General features: G+C 49.5%; 1 protein-coding gene across 7 annotated transcripts in view; it reads right to left on the bottom strand.

Moving 5' to 3' along the window:
• The window catches only part of PLCH1 (phospholipase C eta 1), a 58,327-nt gene that overhangs the window by 24,977 nt on the left and 14,642 nt on the right, over positions 1 to 18,708 (bottom strand). For 6 of the 7 annotated variants that reach the window (XM_071438217.1, XM_071438223.1, XM_071438216.1 and 3 more), the window contains exons 3-4: positions 1,115 to 1,261; positions 521 to 764 (exon numbers count right to left, since the gene is read on the bottom strand). In XM_071438217.1, the coding sequence (XP_071294318.1) occupies positions 521 to 764; positions 1,115 to 1,261 (391 nt within the window). Of the gene's footprint in view, positions 1 to 520; positions 765 to 1,114; positions 1,262 to 12,443; positions 12,876 to 18,708 lie in introns of those variants that run through there. The other variant, XM_071438220.1, reaches the window with a different exon arrangement.

The following is an 18,708-nucleotide window of genomic DNA, read 5'->3' as shown; positions in this document are numbered from 1 at the left end:
GTTTGGTTTTTGGGGGAAGAGTGTTCTTTGTGTATAAAATTTTAGTCATCACTGTTGTGAAAAAAACTATTGGAAAAAAAAAGGCACATGAAGAAAATATTCAGAGAACATGAGGTTCTCTTTGGCTACTGGGCTACAACAAACATTTAAGGAGCTTTAAGGATTTGTGCTGGAAAGGACACAGGCATCTGACTTACACAAGAGCAACAGAGATGGCCAGGAGTTACTGAGATATTGAGATAACTAGAAATAACTGGTTCTCCCCTTCAAAAAGGAATTCATTAACAAAATGCAAGCCTATCCCCTGACTCCCATGCAGTTTGATCCAGTCCCCAAGGCACAGCCCATGGTTTATCACACACAGAAGTGTCCGTGTCAAACCTATTGCTCAGGTTTCCATCGCAATCAGTGGAAGGGTTTTGGTCACTTAATAGGAGGAGAAAGGACAGGCTGTGCTGGGGTGCCTGGAAACCAAGGCAGGAATATGAGCCAGGAGGAGGCCTGGCCCCCCAAAGGATACTGGTCGTGCGTCCTCTGGCGCTTGGCCAGCGAGTCCTCGTCGCTGATCCCGGCCAGGAGGTACTTGAGCCCCGTGATCCAGGTGCGAGCCTCCTCGGGGTTGGACGTGATCAGGTCCAGGCTCTCCAGGTGGTTGCCGTGGTAAATGGTGAAGCAGCAGCTGGGGTCGAAGCTGCCCTCGGCGTGGCGGTGGAAGATCTCCGACTGCCGGCCCTCGCTGACTTTGTAAATGGAGTCGATGACAACTGGGGGGAAAGGGAAGCCAAAGGCCACGCTGGGACAGCCAGCCAGCCTCTTCCTGCTTCTCCCAGTTCTGAGTTATTCAGGCTCAGAGGCATTAAACTTTACTAATGTTACATCTTCACATCCCAAAGCCCTGTTGGACTGAAGGTCTCCCTGCCATGGCTGTGCCACGTGCCGGCTGCCCCAGAGGCTCTGAGCACTGCCTGGAACATCACAGGGCTGAGGCTACAGAAAGGGAGTGCAGGGGAGAGACCAAGCATTTCCCATCGGCCCACGAGTCCCTGTGTGGCTCTGTAAGTCACACTCTAACGCTGAACTGCCCCAGAAATTAGAATAAATATGAGGAGGTTACTTTTTGCCTTTTCGCTCTTCCGGGAGGGCCTCCATCGGATGCAGGTCCTGTGCTCGTCCAGGTAGAAGAGACGGACCAGCCCCTTGGTTCCACTCTTCAGCTTCACCATCTGCGTCCCAGACTGCATCACACTCATGCATCTTTCAACTGTGAGGCAGAGCAGAACAAATTCAGCTGAACGGCCACCTCACCCACTAATGCCATGGCTAACGGGCTGCCCAGCATCTGCCAGGCACACCCCAGCTCTGACCTGAACCTCCAGTGACAGAAAGTGGGCAGTGCTGGGAGACTGTTCTTTCTTCACTGCCACCTTCTGCACACAGGAAAATGGAACAGCTCATCTGTCTGAACACCCTCACAACAAAGGAGGCAAAGAAAACTTTCATCTATGTTGAAGGAAAATATTTTATAGTTGTTTCATGCTCATCTTATTTACATTTTTTCTATTACTGCACACAGTGCTGTAATTTAAACCCCGGCACTCCGTGTACTAGGACTGGTGAGATGCTCATTCAAACCCCCAGTCCTCTGGGCTCAGTAGCCCTGGAGTTTGTCCCTCATGCTGTGCCACTGGCAGAGCTGCTCACAGAATGACACAGACACATTCACACCTTCTCCATGCTGCCACCGACCTTCCAACTCACACTGGGATGATTTCCTTTTATCCACCCGTCCCATCCGAATGATAAGGCTTTATTCCTCCTCTGTGTTTTGACTAAAATAAACCCATTTCTTCCATTTCACCTCCCATCCTCCCTCCTGCAGCCTTCCAAACACAAGGATCAAGATAAGATTTCCTCTTGATCTCAGTATATATTCATGCTCTTAAATTACCTTCTGGTTTTATCCATTCACAGCCTCTCCTCACTTGGTATCACTCCAAATTCATCTCCCTGGGTGATTTGTTTACACTCTGGCTGGCTCCCAAATAAACTCTCTGGGTCTGTCTTTATTTCTTATCACCCTTCCTCTCTCCAGCACTTCTCTCTCCAGTGCTCCTCAGTGTCACAGCAAAGACTAACCCACACTCCCACTCCTCTGACAGAGCTGGGATTTATTTATTTATTCTCCCAGCAGCTCTGACACGCTCACGGGCAGTCAGAGCAGCATCTAAACATTGAGGAAACCAGGGCTGAACAGCCCTGGGCAGTGGAATGACCTCCCCTGGCTCCCTCACTCACCAGGAGCTGGCAAAGCAAACCCCACATGGAATAAACCCCATCAGGAGTCTTTTTCCTGAGTTCTCTTTTTGGAGGAAGGAGGGGACTGAGGCTGAGCTGAACAGAACCAAATTCTTCTGAAAGCCTCATGTGAGTGCAATAAATTTGTCCTTCATTATGTCCATAAATAATGGCACCCCTGGGTCAGCACACACCGAATGAAGGTGAGTTTGGAAGGGCTTTAAATAAACCAGAAATGTGACATAAATCAAGCCAGAAGGAGATGTTAGACCATATCCACATGTTGGCTGGGGCAGCATTAACTTGGATCTATCTGAAGATGCACAAAATACCAGGAAGACAAACATTTACACCACAAGGGATGGAAAACTCCAAACCTGAGAGAAGAAAGATGAACTGAAGCAAAAGTAGTCTCTAAAAGTCCCTATGTACATCCACACAGGAATGCCTTTTCTTGGCAGAGCCAGCCTTTCCCTGTGGAACTGAGTCTAGATCAGGTTTGCCTTGGACTCCTACCAAGACAAACAGGACTTGTCCCAGCACAGCAATGAGGGAAGTCACCCCTGTGAGTGTGAGTAACCAAACGTGCCCTGCTCCATCAGCCTGGCACCTTTGATTTCACTAATAGAGAGATCACTCCAGCAGGCCTTTAGCTCAGTAAGAGGCTTAGCAACGAGCTACTCCACACAGAAAATCTGCTTCTTTGCACCTAAGGCTAGCAGTGACTGGTGAAAGTCTTACAAAAAGATCTAATTCTCACATAAGTCTCTCTATTAGCACCAGCTCAGTTTCAGAGAAAAAATCCCAGCCCGGTTTCACTGAGATGCCATTGAGGACAGCCAGCAAAAGGCAGAAGGGAGAATATCACATTTATTCAATACAAGAAAAGCAGAGAATGGGCCACAGTCAGGTAACTGCAGCCAACAAAACTGTGGGGGAAAACAAAAACTATAAAAGGCAATCCAGTTCCTTCTTCACCATTTCAATTGCTTCAACATTTCTACATCACATTTGGAATTGTTATGGGTGCAGTCACATTCATGCTTCAGGCACATTTCAGTCACAGGGAATAGATTTTAAAACACTTTCCTTTACAAAGTGGAAGAAACCCAGTTCCTACCCAATATCTCAACAGCCTCCACTCCCAAACTCCACTTGCAGCAGGTCCAGTGCCCCAGGGAGCACCATCTTTGCTGCTTGCACTTTCCCAATTCCAAGGAAGTACCATGAGAATGCAAACATTTAAAGAATAGTAAACATTTAAAAAAAAAAAAGTAAGAGAGTTCACGGCATCATTCCTGCTGTGTAGGTGTTAATAACAAAGGCTCCACGTTCGAAAGGGACTGGGGTAATGGAAACGCCACAGCAATCACGAGCCCACTGGATCTCAGCTCTGCAAACCATTTACAAAACACCCCATCCTCCCCTTCAGGCTATTTATAAAATATAAGCACGCAAATAAAAAAAAGACTTTTTCAAATCTATTCTCAGTATGCTAATGCCGGTCCCTTGCCAGACACCACACATTAGCATCTGAATCAGGGAAGGTATTGAGCGGTGCAGGGCAGAATAAAGCTCCAGAAGAGCAGTTCAGGAAGGATTTCACTAAGGAATAGGGAAGCTGGTTCCAGAAAAACATCTAATCCTGTAGATAAACCAGGAATACAGAGTAAATGAAGCAGCTCCTCAATGCAGACATAGATTAAAATTTGGGGAAGCAAGACATGATTCCCATTAAAAGATATTCTTCTAACACAAGGACTAGCTGTGCATTTTTTGCTCAAAGTTTGAAAATGAATTAAATTAAACTAGAACACAATGTAGTTTATGTTACAAGATCAAAGAAAATTAATCTGGAAGTTTAAATAAAAAATTATGCTTATGCAATGTGTAAGGAAGGTATCCCTGCCCATGGCAGAGGCCTGGAACTGGGTGAACCAGTGAACCATTCCATGATTCTATGATAGTTGAAGCTTTAATTTAAAATTAAAAACCCCTGAAAACTACATTCACTTCTGTTTGCAGAGTTATGCAAACTTGACAGTCTAAAATCATCCCAACAGACATCGTGGAGTTTAACAGGATTTAATAATGAAAGACCAGTCTACTTTTCTTCCTCCCAAAATAACCTTTAAAGCAACACAGACCTTTAAAGCAACACAGACCTGAATTCAAATAGCCCTTTTTAATTTAGTGCAGCCAAGAGAATCACTCCTAACACAAACCTCTCCTTACGGGAGGAGCTGCTTTGGTACCTGAGGGTAAACCAGGCACAAACCCACCTGTGCCAGCTCGACCCTCTCTGGGCTGGCCACGCTGCCCAGCACATGGCAGGCCTCTGAGGCCAGGAGCAGAGCCTGGGATGTCCCTGAGAGCGGGGTGCCAGGCAGCTCTGGGGGTGCCCCTGCCCACGCTGCGCTCGCTGCCCACGGAGCTGGCACTGCTGGGCAGCTGCAGCCACTCCATGGCACTAATCCCCAAACCAGCCCGTGCCACCCTCCGTCCCTGGGCCACCCTGCATCCCTGTGCCAGCTTCCATCCCTGTGCCACCCTCCATCCCTGTGCCAGCTTCCATCCCCTTGTGCCACCCTCCATCCCTGTGCCAGCTTCCATCCCCTTGTGCCACCCTCCATCCCTGTGCCAGCTTCCATCCCCTTGTGCCACCCTCCATCCCTGTGCCAGCTTCCATCCCCTTGTGCCACCCTCCATCCCTGTGCCAGCTTCCATCCCCTTGTGCCACCCTGCATCCCTGTGCCAGCTTCCATCCCCTTGTGCCACCCTCCATCCCCGTGCCACCCTCCATCCCCTTGTGCCACCCTCCATCCCCATGCCACCCTCCATCCCCTCGTGCTACCTTCCATCCCCTCGTGCCACCCTCCATCCCTGTGCCACCCTCCATCCCTGGGCCACCCTGAATCCCTGTGCCAGCTTCCATCCCCTTGTGCCACCCTCTATCCCTGGGCCAGCCTCCATCCCCTCGTGCCACCCTCCATCCCCTCATGCCACCCTCCATTCCCGTGCCACCCTCCATCCCCATGCCACCCTGCATCCCCTTGTGCCACCCTCCATCCCCTCGTGCCACCCTCCATCCCCTCGTGCCACCCTCCATCCCCTCATGCCACCCTGCATCCCCTCATGCCACCCTCTGTCCCTGTGCCCCTAATCCCTCCCCGTGCCCTCAGGTTATCCTCTGACACCCAGGGATGGCTCAGCACCAGCCCCCAGGATCCCCACAAGCCCCCATGGCTCGGAGCCACGGCTGTTCCCTGCATCCTGGGAGCTGGGAATTCTCTGCTTTAAAGTTCATTTAATCCCAGCAGTCACACCGGTGAGTGCACTTCTGCCTGCCTTGTGCCTCACCACAAGGACTTCAGGCTGTGCAGGACCCTCCCTGCAGGTGATACCAGAGGAAATTATTTGGGGAAGTAAGACATTCCACTGAGCAGCACTTTTCAGCAAACACAAGAGCATTTTGCTATACAGGGCACATCCCTGCAGTGAAACAAACACTCCCTCCCATAAAACATGTTCTCTGAGGTTAAATAAATATCCTGGCTAATTTTTGCTACTATATTTTGGGGTTTAGTTATTCAAGAAAACATTAGCAGCACAACTCTACTGCCAAGAGTATACAGCAAAAGGAATTATCTGTCTCACCTCTCTTGTGAGACAGATAATTTTACTTAAAGATCAAAACAAATTTCTTATTGCCATCCACAAACAGTTCTTTGATTTTCCTGTATGTTAAGAAATTAATATTTCAAATGACAAAAGGTCTGGTCTCCTCTTGCTTTTATGGACTTACTGTTACAGCCATCTGACAAATCAAAAAGATTAAACAAGGTATAAAGAGCATTACCAAACACTGAGAAGTATAATTATGAAAGAGGATATAAACTGGGTTTCTAAATGATAGGCATCAACTGCATTAAGCCAACATTAAGCTTGAAGAGATAAAAAGGTACCCATGAGATGCAGGAGTTCCTTTTCTGACTGCAGCAGCCGCTCTTCTCCCCTGCACTCAGTATTTTGGGGTTTACTATGGATTTTGTGAAGGGCTGTGAGGCCCTGGCACAGCTGCCCAGGGCAGTGGTGGGGCCGCTGTCCCTGGAGCATGTGAAAAAATGAGTGGATGTGGCTCCTGAGCACCCAGTTTAGTGCTGAACGCTGTGGTGGTGCTGGGCTGATGGCTGGATTTCATTATCTGAAAGGTCCTTCCCAAAAAAGCCCCCACCCCTGCACTGGAGACCCGCACACAGCTGCACTGTCCTGTCCTGCAGTGAAAATAGCCTGGATCCAACCCAAGCCCAAAGCAAACCCCAGAGCCCCACCGTGTTCTCAGCTGTCTGCTCTCTCCTCATGCCCTGTCCTGCACCATTCCCCCACCCTGAGCCTAAGTCTGCCCTCCCAGTAATGCCATCAAACACCATTCTCTGCCAGGCCCACCCAGAGAGCACGTTTCATCTAAATCCCACAGAGCAGCACTAATGCCCTCAGGGTGCTGATTGTCGGGGGTTACATAACAGCCAAAGAGCCCGGGAGGCACAGAGGGCACATGCAGGCCTGGGGCACTGCAGGGCCCCAGGCAGGATTGGGGTTTGGTTTAAACAGCCACAGCTCATATTTTATGCCAGTTTAATTTGCCTCACAGCAGCTCTTCCAGCCTCACGAATTTCACAGTAAGCTTCTTACAGCGGGTTTAATGGTAATCTCTGGGAAGTCCATGGACATGAGATGGACAATCAATCCCTCACACTTCTGCATTTCCCAAGAAACCCTTGAGGAAGCCACACAGCACCAGCAGAGACACCAGAGGCTGAAAAGGGCACAGGCAATTCATCTCAGCCCTGGAGATGCAGAGCATCAACACAAGTAACCAAACACAAGTTGAGACTACTCAAAACAACTGAATGGTGTCTAATAAAAGGAAATCACTGACTCTAGGAAGCAGCTCGTGCTTGTAAAGTCATTAATAATATGCAAACAAAAAAGGGATGAAGCTTAAGAGCACAACCACTCACTATCCAGAGTGGAGAAACAACCCCAAGCACAACCGAAATCTATCAGCATGTTTCGGCTCTTTGTAAGTCTGAGAACTGTCTGATGGTGTCTTTTTTTCTTTCAAAATAACCCAAAACAAATGCAAAAACGTGGGAGCAGCAGCTCCCAGAAGTCATGTCTGAGTAACACATAATTCACAGGAACTGTCTTTCAGCCTCCCCTGTTGACACTGTGGGCTCAGTGCTTCCAGGATGACCAATAACTCATCTTATTTTCACATTACAAGTGAAAGGTCTCTGCTCTTCACCTTTTTAAGCTGATCCCTGACAACCCTTAGTTATTCTTGCCATGGGAGAACCCAGAGCTCCTTCCCAGACTGAGGGCCCCTCCTCTTTTGCTCTTAGAGATCAGAAAGGAACCAGAAGTATCCAAACAAAAGCTTGGCACTACAGTCTAATCCAAAAAGAGCCTGAATGGTCCTTAATGACAAGCTTTGTTCCCTCACCGAGACTTCACAGCACTGTGCAGTGCAGAAATGTCCTGCCAGGCCAGAGCCTCTTTCACAGGGGCTGTGCTGCCCTGCTGGACACCATGAATAATGCATGTTTTCCAGCCCTGCCCAAGGACCCCTCCTCCTGCCAGCTCAGCAAAGTTCCACTTATTATCTTCAAGCAATTAGCCCAGGTTTCATCCTTTCTTCAGAAACAACTCCTCCAGAGCTGTGCATTGTGAGAGCCCTGGTGCCACAGCAGCACGGTGGCTGAGGACTGTACGTTTTCCATTAGGACTATGGAATTAGTCCTTTGTCAACACTGAAAAGCACAATCGTTTAAGCACAGCCATGGCCAAGTGCCAAGGCACATTGTCACATCAATGGGGTGAACAAGGAGCACAGATTTATTAAGCAAACACAGTTAAGTTTGCACATCCTAATCCTCTTTCTTCCCCGAGGATCCCTCAGCAGGGAGGGCACAGCAGTCGATTATGACACTCCAGAAAGTGGAAAAAGCAGGAGGTGGGAAGAAAAGGAGGAGGAGGAGGAGGAGGAGAGTTTCCGCTGCCCCTGCCAAGGGGAGCACCAGCACACAGGTGTGTGGTGTCACTGTGCCAGATCCGGGGTGGCTTTCAGGAAAAGCATCCTCCCCCTGTGTGACCATGGCCCAGAGCACCAGGCACCATCCCCAGGTGGCTTTCAGGAAAAGCATCCTCCCCCTGTGTGACCATGGCCCAGAGCACCAGGCACCATCCCCAGGTGGCTTTCAGCACCCTCCCCCTGTGTGACTATGGCCCAGAGCACCAGGCACCATCCCCAGGTGGCTTTCAGCACCCTCCCCCTGTGTGACCATGGCCCAGAGCACCAGGCACCATCCCCAGGTGGCTTTCAGGAAAAGCATCCTCCCCCTGTGTGACTATGGCCCAGAGCACCAGGCACCATCCCCAGGTGGCTTTCAGGAAAAGCACCCTCCCCCTGTGTGACCATGGCATGGAGCACCAGGCACCATGCCCAGGTCTGTGCCCATGTCCCCAAAGGAAATTGCAGGGCTCCCCAGGCTGGGGAATCTCTGCTCAGGAGGGCAATCCCTCCCTCAATGCAGCTGAGGCACCTCTGCAGTGCCAGGGGCTCCTCCTTTGAGGCCTCCCCACTGGCAGAGAGCACTCTGAGCACCCCAGGAGCTGTGCCTCTGGATGCAGAGGTGGAAGCAGTGGGCCACGAGCTCTTTCTCTGCCAGAATCCCATATCTGCCCTCTAAAAAAACCAGTAAGTACCTAAATAAGGATCAGTGAATCAGATCTTGTTCTCAGCCTCCCTGTGTTGTATGATGCAACAAATACAATTCCCACCACAACACACTGAGCTAGGGCAGACCTCCTCATTCACCACACCGCCCTTTGTATGTCACACCTCCCACTGAACTTCACCAATTTAACAAAAAATAGGGAAAAAAAACCACCACCAAAAGGCTGTTCCTAGAGCTCACTCCTGTGCCCACACAGAGCCGTGCAGAGGATGAACTGTGCCAGCCTCAGAGCAAACAGCCAGCTCTGATGTCTGCAGGTTGATCAGCAAACAGCCAGGTGTGGCAGCACCTCCTGGGAGGGGAGTGCCCTGCTGACAGGGCACAGGAGCAGCTGCACTGGGGCCAGGCTGCAGGGAGCACTGCTTCCCTCTAGGCTGCCAAACAAAGCCACATCTGGGGCCCGGCTACAGACTAGGAAGAGGGGAAAAAGCAGAACAGAATGGAAGGTGAAGTTAATTAACCTTTAAAAGTAATGAATGGAGACTGCAGTGCAACAGATGATATGAACTGATTTATTCACCCTCCTCAGAAATAGTCATCTTGCTAAAGAAACATGTTTATCTATTCTATTTTAAATTACCTCTGTGCAAGTCACCGACAGTGAGTCATCTGTGGGCAAACAATGAACTGACAGTCTCAAACACCAAAGTGATTTTATTACTGAAAATGATGCTGGTTTGTGCATCTGAGTTCCAGGCTGATCAATGTTTCTGTTGGTAACGTGGGAACACCTGTGAGCCTGTTCTCTGCTGTATTGATAACCTGCCACAGCACAGGCTCCAGCTCCCTGCCCTACAGCCAGGGAAAAGCCAGCCCGGGCTCCTCACAGCTCCCACTTCAGTCAGGCAAGGGGACACGAGCAGCATGTGCTCCCTGAGGCACCAGCTGCTGGAGGAAAGAGGAAAAACCAGCACACACCCGCCCCTTGCAGCCAGCTCAGTGCTGGACAGAGCTGGGAAGGTTTCTGTCAGCACGTTCTGCTCACAGCCCCTGGTGTCCCCAGGCTGCTGTGTGCCACCACTGAGCCCAGTGTGGCACTGGGGCAGCTCTGGCTCCAGCTAAGCACTGAAGGAGTTGCCTCAACAGTTCTCATCTATGCCCCAGGGTTTTGGAAAGACAGCAGTTCTTCAGCAAATGACAAAAACGACCACAACGTTTCCCCTAACACCATGACAGTGTTCTGTGGATTTACTGAAACGAGTAGATTTCATTCATAAGCACCAAACCCACGAACACTAAGCAGTTAGCAAGTGAGCACATAACTAACAACTAGCACATAACCTAGTTACTCCCTGGCCAGCCACATCCTCTGCAGAGCTGGTGAGACACTGCCCCTGGAGCCATCAGCATCCAGCTCCAGCACCCTCAGCAGGGCCATGAGGGACACTTGGTGGTGCCCCACTGTGACACTCAGGGCAACATGGGGCAACCTCCTCAGGATGCACCAAACCATCTGGAGGCTCTCCACCTGCCAAAGCTGCCATGTGCATGTGCTACCTTCTTGTGAGTGCATTTAATGCTGAGACAGATTTAAGCTGTTACTGGAGTGAAACCTCTGGATGACCAAGTTCTCCCCAGGAGATTGGTGCCCTCTGTATCCACTCAGACCAGTTTGCTGTTCTAGGCTAATTCCCTTACATACCAGGATTCCAGAGCCTACAGCCAGTGCCTGGACAGGTGTCTGGCCAGCTGCAGGCACAGGAGTCTCAAAGCAGCACTAATAAGGACATTAAACAGGGCAGTGCCATCATCCCTGCTGCAGGGGGAGCCCGGCCATGACCCCACCTTTGAGCGGCCGAACCTCAGTGCCAGGGACACCCCAGGACAGCCAGGGACAGCAGGGACAGCCACTCACAGCTCTACAGCGCTGGCTGCCCTCCCCACACACAGAGATGGCACTGCCACAGCCAAGGATGACCAGCTGGCACTTGGCCTTGCTGTCACACCTGGGTGAGGAAGGGACTGCAGAGTGACCTGGAGCGGAACTCCACCCTCAGCTGTGCTCTCCAGTGTGGAATGTGCTTACCCACACATACAGGGCCATGAGATTCAAAACCTGAACCCGATGCTCTCCTTGCAGGCCTGTCCCAGCCCCTCCAGGAGCGCTGGCTGCTGTGAATTATTCAGTGGGGCCATATCCATTACCTGCTGCACCTGGGAAGGCAGATGGAGTAACACCTGCCCTCCTTTAGCCACGGCCAGCAGAGCTCCATGGAGAGCTCCAGGTACCCAACACCAGCAGCCTTGGCACCACAGCTCAGCAGCCCCAGCACAGGCAGCCCTCCCCGCAGGGCATCCTCAAATAACTCACTTTTGCCTAAAATAGCCTCTGGTTTTTATACAATAGCTGTCCCTATTCCCAGAGACCTCCAGCAGATAAAAAATATCTACTAAAATCAACTATGACAGATACAAAGGAAAAAAAGTATCAACTGCCAACACTGCCCTGAAATTTTCTGACATCTTATAATGGGAAAGATGATATTTCAAAGTATAATGCATGACTTTTGATGGCTTTATTTTAGATTAGCTTCTTTGATTTAAAATTACAGACAATCTGGTCAAAAAAATTTCTTCTGCACTACACAATTCTGGCAAGAAAGCTCTTATGCTAAATGTATTTTCTAAGTGTTTGCTTTAAAAGAACATAATCCAACATCCTTAAGGATGAGCAAAATACAAAAATTAACTTGAATCTACCATGATTTCTCCTTCTCTCTACAGCATTCACTCTCTATCCACTTAGAGGCTTAAGCTAACTGCCACTTTCCATTCAGCACTGACTTAAACTGAAAAAAATTAGACGTTATAAACTACAAGATACTGAAGAAAGTTATTCAAGATGTCTTCCTTTTTTGTGCCATCTCCTGCAATTCTTGGAAAGACATCTTTTATCCAGTGCTTTCATTCAAATTTTACATACCACTTGCAAATGTGCTATACTATTTATAAGTGCTTCTAAAAAAACCAACAAACTCTTCTCCACTGAAAGCCACAGCAAAATTCCCAACAGATGAAAAGGTCAAGAATGTTTTCATTGAAGGCAAACACATTTGTAATAATTTAGGCTAACACAGAAGTGCAGTTTGTTCTCATCAAAAGAGCAGTATCTCAAACACAAGCTACATGTTTTCATAGGGAAATTGACTTGACTTTCAAGTCAATACAAACCCACCACGTTTTCTTGTTAAACATTCAGGAATAGATACACACTTGTTATACCGACAATGTCCACATAAACACTGCAATTTACCAAACCCAAGGGTTAAGTTACCTGATTTTTCTATAACTATTTGCAGACACACTACCAGCTCATCCTATGGCAATTCCAAACTCAAACATCCTTACCTTTTTCTGGACTTAAATTTTTATATACTTCAAGGTCTGCCATTAAATTTGTAACTCGGGCATTATTGGCAAGCAGAATGGAAATTCTCCCTTCGGGAAAGGCTCAGTTTGATCTTCATGTCTTCAGAGCCAGTAATCCTTGGAAGTACAGCCGAGCACCACTCCTCAGGATGAGCCAGGAGCCCTCGGTGATCCACAGCACAAATCCAGAGGGGAGAGCAGGTAACTCCGCTCACGCTGGAGGAGCGCAGGCTGCGCGGGAGCCGCCAGCATCTGCCCGTGCTGCAGCTGCGGGGCGGCGCTGCTCCCGCGGCCCCGCACACAGCGCCGGCCACGGCAGCGCCAGGGGCTCCGCGAGGGCTCCGGGCTCCGCAAGGGGCTCCGGCCACGGCAGCGCGAGGGGCTCCGCGAGGGCTCCGGGCTCCGCTAAGAGCTCCGGCCACGGCAGCGCGAGGGGCTCCGCGAGGGCGAGGGGCTCCGCTAAGGGCTCCGGGCTCTGCTAAGGGCTCCGGGCTCTGCTAAGGGCTCCAGGCACGGCAGCGCTCCGGGCTCCGAGCTCCGCTAAGGGCTCCGGGCTCCGCTAAGGGGCTCCGGCCACGGCACCGCTCTGGGCTCCGCAAGGGGCTCCGGGCTCTGCTAAGGGCTCCGGGCACGGCAGCGCCCCGGGCTCCGAGCTCCGCTAAGGGCTCCGGGCTCCGCTAAGGGGCTCCGGCCACGGCACCGCTCTGGGCTCCGCAAGGGGCTCCGGACACCGCGAGGGCTCCGGGCTCGGAGCGTGGCCGGCCCCGGGAAGCGCAGGGACTCCCAGCGGGGCGCGGGGCGGGCAGGGATTGCCACAGTCCGGCTCAGGAGCGGCGGAGTGACGCAGGCTGAATGCGGGAGGGGAAATCCAAGCCCGCTCCAGAGTAACCCCCGCATCTGCAGCCGGAGGGGACAAGCCCCCAGCACCTTTGTGTGCCTTTGAGGGGCTCCGTGCCCCTCGTCCCGCCGCTGTCCCACTGTCCCTAACTCCGGGAACAGCCACCCTGCAGGGACAGGCCAAATGCACTCGGGTCGGGCTGTGCACCCCTGAGCAGGGCAAGGAGCAGGAGTGCCCCGGGAGGTGCTGAGCACAAACTCTGCCAGCAGCTACAGAAACCCCCCGTGCCCCTGGCAAAACCCTGGGCTGGTTTAAGGCGTCCCAGTGCTCCTGAAACCAGGGGGTCACAGGCAGTGTGGAACAACGGGCAGAAGCATTCAGACCTGCAGAAATTGCACTTCCTTACAACGGAGCCCAAGGGCTCGCAGGGCTGGAAAGCACAGCAAGAACGAAGTCAGCTCCACATACAATGCTTCACATCTTTCATTTATTGCATTTTCTAATTCTTTCCCTCTTCAGCTGGCTCTTCCACTGTGACATTTACATCAGCACAGCAAAGGAATTCCCAGCTGTATTCCTAAACATTGTGACAGCAATAAAAGAGACAGAATTTGTCAAGCACAGGCCAGGAAAAAGTTACATGAGAGACAACGTGACAGAGGAGGAAAACAAATAAAAACCACTCAAAAAACCACCCCTCATAGTTCCACATGCCTGCAGAACTTCAGTGGCATGGGAGACAAAAATCCAAGTGGAGCTGACATGTTTTACTTCCTGAGAAATCATTATTTCTTAGCTGTTGGTAACGCAGAGAGCCTTCCCACAGCCCCCACGATGGAGCTCAGCACTCTGTGGGGTGTCCATGGACCATGTCCAGCACCCTGGAATGTGAAATGAGACCCCAGACCCACTGCAGGATCTCTAGGCTGCTCAGCTGTGGCTCTAGTGGCACTGTCAGCAGGGCATGGCAGGAGGGGGCACAAGTCCCACTCTGAGGAGGGAGTGTCACCCATTGCCAGCCTGAGCAAGGGAAATGGGGTGGCCACGGTGCTACCCCAGCTCTGGTTCTCAGCTCACCACGTTCATGGCTGAAATCACCACTGTGAGGCCTCTAGACAGCTACACCAATGCCTGTGCTTTGAAATTATGCAGTTCAACAACAAAAAATAAACTGTCACTGCTGTACAGTTTAATTATTGATATATCAGATTGCACTTGATAATGTGTTAAATGCAAATTACTCACACTCCTACTGTTCTGTTAATTATAATACAAGCTACACACAAGCACCTTCAATGCCACAGCTGCTCTGTAAGAAACCTTACACAATCACCAATACACTCTTCATTATTTTGTCTCCAAAATAAGCTTCCTTTTAAAACCAGACGTGCCTAAATGCTACATGTCTTTAGAAATTCAAGCATGTTATATAGATTAGAAGAACATTACAGCAAACAAATGAAGATGTTGTGTAATTCAGTTGACAGGTGCCAAATGGTATAAGAGGACCTGTGGGTTTATTCAACTTCAAAAAACCTCCAAAATCAATCCCCAAGACAACTCCTCAGTGTCAAGCCAGGTTTTGCATTTAATCCCAGGCCCTGTCAGTTGGCTTGGCTTTTCCCTTGCTCCCAGGGCTCCCAGGCTGCTGCTGGGAATGCTCTGCAGGGCCACAGCTCACACAGTTCCAGCAGTCCCAGGGGCGATGGTGACAAACAAGCTTTCAAACAAAACCTCATTTCCCTTTACCTGTAGCTGGCTGACATCAATGATCACTGCAAGACAAGATCTTTTCAGCCACCACTGCTGTCCTGGGGGTGCTGCACAGTCCCAGCTAAGGTCTGGCAGGAACAGTAACAGCCTCACCTCCATGCCTGTTTTTCCTGCTTGAGTTTCCTGCCCACACCTCACGAGGCTCAGATTACTGGACAGAGACACAACCCTGCAAGTTCTACTGCAAAATATCCATTTTCCAATAAATGAGAATATGATTTAACTAACAGTTTGGAAATTACAGCATCAGAGGAAGGTTCGTTTTCTAGTTCATTGGGTTTTCCTTTATCACTGTCAAAATAGCTGGAAACCAGCACAAAGCCTAATTCTGCTAAAGAGCAAGAAAAGCTGATTAGAGAACTAACACCTCTTACAGGGAATAGATAATGAAATAAGGAGATAACAACGTCTTCATAATCATCTTCCAAGTGTAATCTTAGATCTGAACTGTGAGACAATCTCCTTGTGAAAAGTCAGCCAGCAATGAATAAAACTTTGTATCAGCTGCACAGAAAACTTGTCATTTTTATCAGATTAAAGCTTTTATCAACTCATTTATCGTTAATGAAGACATGGTTCTACGGAAAGCTGAGAAACACACAAAAATTAAAAGGGAAAAATACTTGGCATTAGAACACGAGGACCTGAAACATTGTCTGGAGACAGATCCCACATGAGACTCCTCCTTTCATTAACAGATGCAGAGACAGACACAGTTCTTGAACAAAGCAGAGAGAGTTTCTTCAGGCACTTCAGGTCCTTTTCAAACCTCAGTGGACTTCAATGCATTAATTCCTTAATGCTCTTCTAGCAAACACATTTCCATTTACATCTGTTTGTCTCAAGAAATGGATTGTGGATATTTCACATAAATCAGAACAGAACCCAAACACAAATTCCTGCACTCCCAACTCGTTCTGCTTTCCCAGAACCATTCTGAAACTCCAGCTGAAGCGGCTGCACATAAAAGGCTGAATCCTGCAGCCCACAGCTGGCATCTGTAGCTGTGCCCCCAGCCCTGCACGAGGCTTCAGCAGAGCTAATTATAGAGCACTGCCCATCAGCAAACACCAGGCCTGAAGGGTTTGTGCAATCTGGCAAAGCTCCAGGGCTGCTCCCCCAAAACTCTTGTGCTCCAATAACCAAAATAGCCCATTTGACTGCATTAAAAAGGACAACAGAAGGCATTTTATCTTCTCATTGGGCACAATAGTGGAAGGCCACTGAAGCAAGGAGAGGCTCTCCGTGGTTTCCTCATCAGGATGTTGGACAGCCAAAGCCACCAGGGTGTGCCCAACATGACTTAAGGACCTGTGTCACCTGTCAGGCTCAGACCCACTCACACCTTCCAGGCAATTCCCATTCCAAGGTGAAACACAACCTGCTCCACCCCTGCTTCCCTTCAGCCAGAGGGTTCACACCAACCACCACAAGTTTTGGGGTTAATTCCCACAGATGGTCACAAGCATAAATGAATTGCAAATATCTTCTGGAAAAAAAATAAAACTATCAGATGCAATGAAAAAAACTGGAATTATCTAGATGCAGTTTTGGCTGGGGAAGTACTTGCCTTGCTGACTGGGAGGCACTGGGAGCCACAGGAAGGGCTGCTCTGTACACTTTGGGTTTTTTTCCCTTTATACTTCTAGCCCCGACCATCTAGCAGCAAAGTTAGATGGATGTTTGCTCTGACAGCACAGCCATTCCTACATTGTTACTGCCAGCAAACAAACAAAACATGATGCACATTTACAGCTTAAAACCCCTGCAAAAATAAAAAAAAATCTCTCTTCTTCCAAGCCTAGAGGGATGCTGTACTTTGTATTTTGGAACTGCTTGCAAGAGGAAGGAAATGAAAGTGGGTTCATCAAATCCTCAAGGCTATTCCAAACATTCTAATTGCTTGTCTTCTCTGCTCTGCAGAAACTGCTAAAACAGCTCACCCCAGCCCCTGGTCTGTTATTCTCTGTGTGCACACACACTGCTGTATCTCACTGCTGCTGCTGCTGAAGAAAACTGACATTTTTGCTTCTGGGCAGATAAGACTCCCCAGAGTACAAGGCACAGCAGCAACCTCCACTTCTGTAACCAAAAATTTCAGACATAAACAGATAAGAATTTTAATATCCTGCAAATGCAGCCATTAGCAGCTTTTCTTAATAAAATTATGAAATGATGAGAGAGCCTTAGGCAATGTGGATGCACCCAGTACTTCATTACACACATGAATCTCAGTCATTATTTAAAGACAAGCCAGCAGAGCCCCGTGGAAAGCCCCACAGCTGTGTATCAATAGTGCTTGTGTACCAGCCTGCAAGTGTCTCAAAGCACCATTAAAAGCCAGCAGAGAGCAGCCTGACCCACGTACAGCAGCATCTCCTGAATGCACTGGGAGCACTGCTGCTTGTAGCTGAAGTTCACTGGACACAGGGATTGAACTGGGACCGCAGAGAGTTCTCCAGCCTTGTTTCCCATTAGTCAATACATTGCTTGCTAATCACATTTTCAGCTTCAGAGAAAGAGCACAAATACAATGCTGTAACAATTTTTCCAAAACCTGCCAATCTCCCACTCAAAATACCTTAGTTTTTCCTGGGCCTGTTTCATATACTTGTGGACAATTTTCAACTTGCTCTGGTGCCAACTTCCCCCATCAGCTCAAATAAGCTTTTTCCTCTCTGAGCCTTCCCTTTGCAATGCACTCTGAGCTTTCCCTTTGCAATGCACTCTGAGCCAGCCTCTCATCGCCTCTCAATCTTTGATTTCCCAAACTAAACAAGCCTGACTCATCTCATCTCCCCTTCTGTACCCTTCTCCCTGTTCCTGAGCTCCCCCTGCTCAAACTCTGCTGCCCAGCACTGCATTAGCCTGGGCCCTGTGGCACCAACACCTTCATCTTACTGAGTGCTCAAAACTGCATCTTCCTTCAACTGATCACAGAACCAGAGCGCTTTGGCTTGGAAGGGACCTTAAAACTCACCTTGTTCCACACCCTGCATGGGCAGGGACACCTTCCACTGCCCCAGGGTGCTCCAAGCCCCCTCCAGCCTTGAACACTTCCAGGGATGTGCCATCCCACACTACTGCAACCCACGGGGCAGGTGCTGTCCCCCTGCTGCAGGGGCACTGCACTGCAACAGGGCTGCAGGCTCTGCAGGCTCCCCTGCGTGCTTCTGCTGCAAGCTGAGCCTTTTTTCCTTTTGCTTTTATTGGGGAGCTTTGCTTTTGTTGGGGTTTTGTTGGTGGTCTTTTGGGTTTTTGGTTTTTTACACTAAACAATTAAACCACTCCAAATAGACACAGGCTTCAGCATTTTTATTAATGCAGTCCATGAGTTCTTGCATTTGAACTCCTCACAGGAGGTGAACAAATGCAACCCCATCCGCTCAGGTGCTCAAACTAATGCAGGTGCCACAAGGGTGTGAAGAAAACACCAGAGATGAGCACAGCAGGGCAGCAAAATTCCTCTTGTGCACCTCTGCAGAACTTCCAGTTCTCCTAAGGATGCTCCTATGGTTTTTAAGAACACCAACTGGGCCTGTGGGGTATTTTTACTGGGCTGCCCAAGGTGCAGCAGTTCCTCCAGCTCACAGGTTCAATTCCAGACAATCACTCCAGACAGCCCTGATGCCA

Source organism: Agelaius tricolor, unplaced genomic scaffold (assembly GCF_023055355.1).
Source record: "Agelaius tricolor isolate 1412-34295 unplaced genomic scaffold, bAgeTri1.0.p SCAF_12, whole genome shotgun sequence".
NCBI classification, from domain to species: Eukaryota; Metazoa; Chordata; class Aves; order Passeriformes; family Icteridae; genus Agelaius; species Agelaius tricolor.
This window is presented reverse-complemented; position numbering and strand designations above follow the sequence as displayed.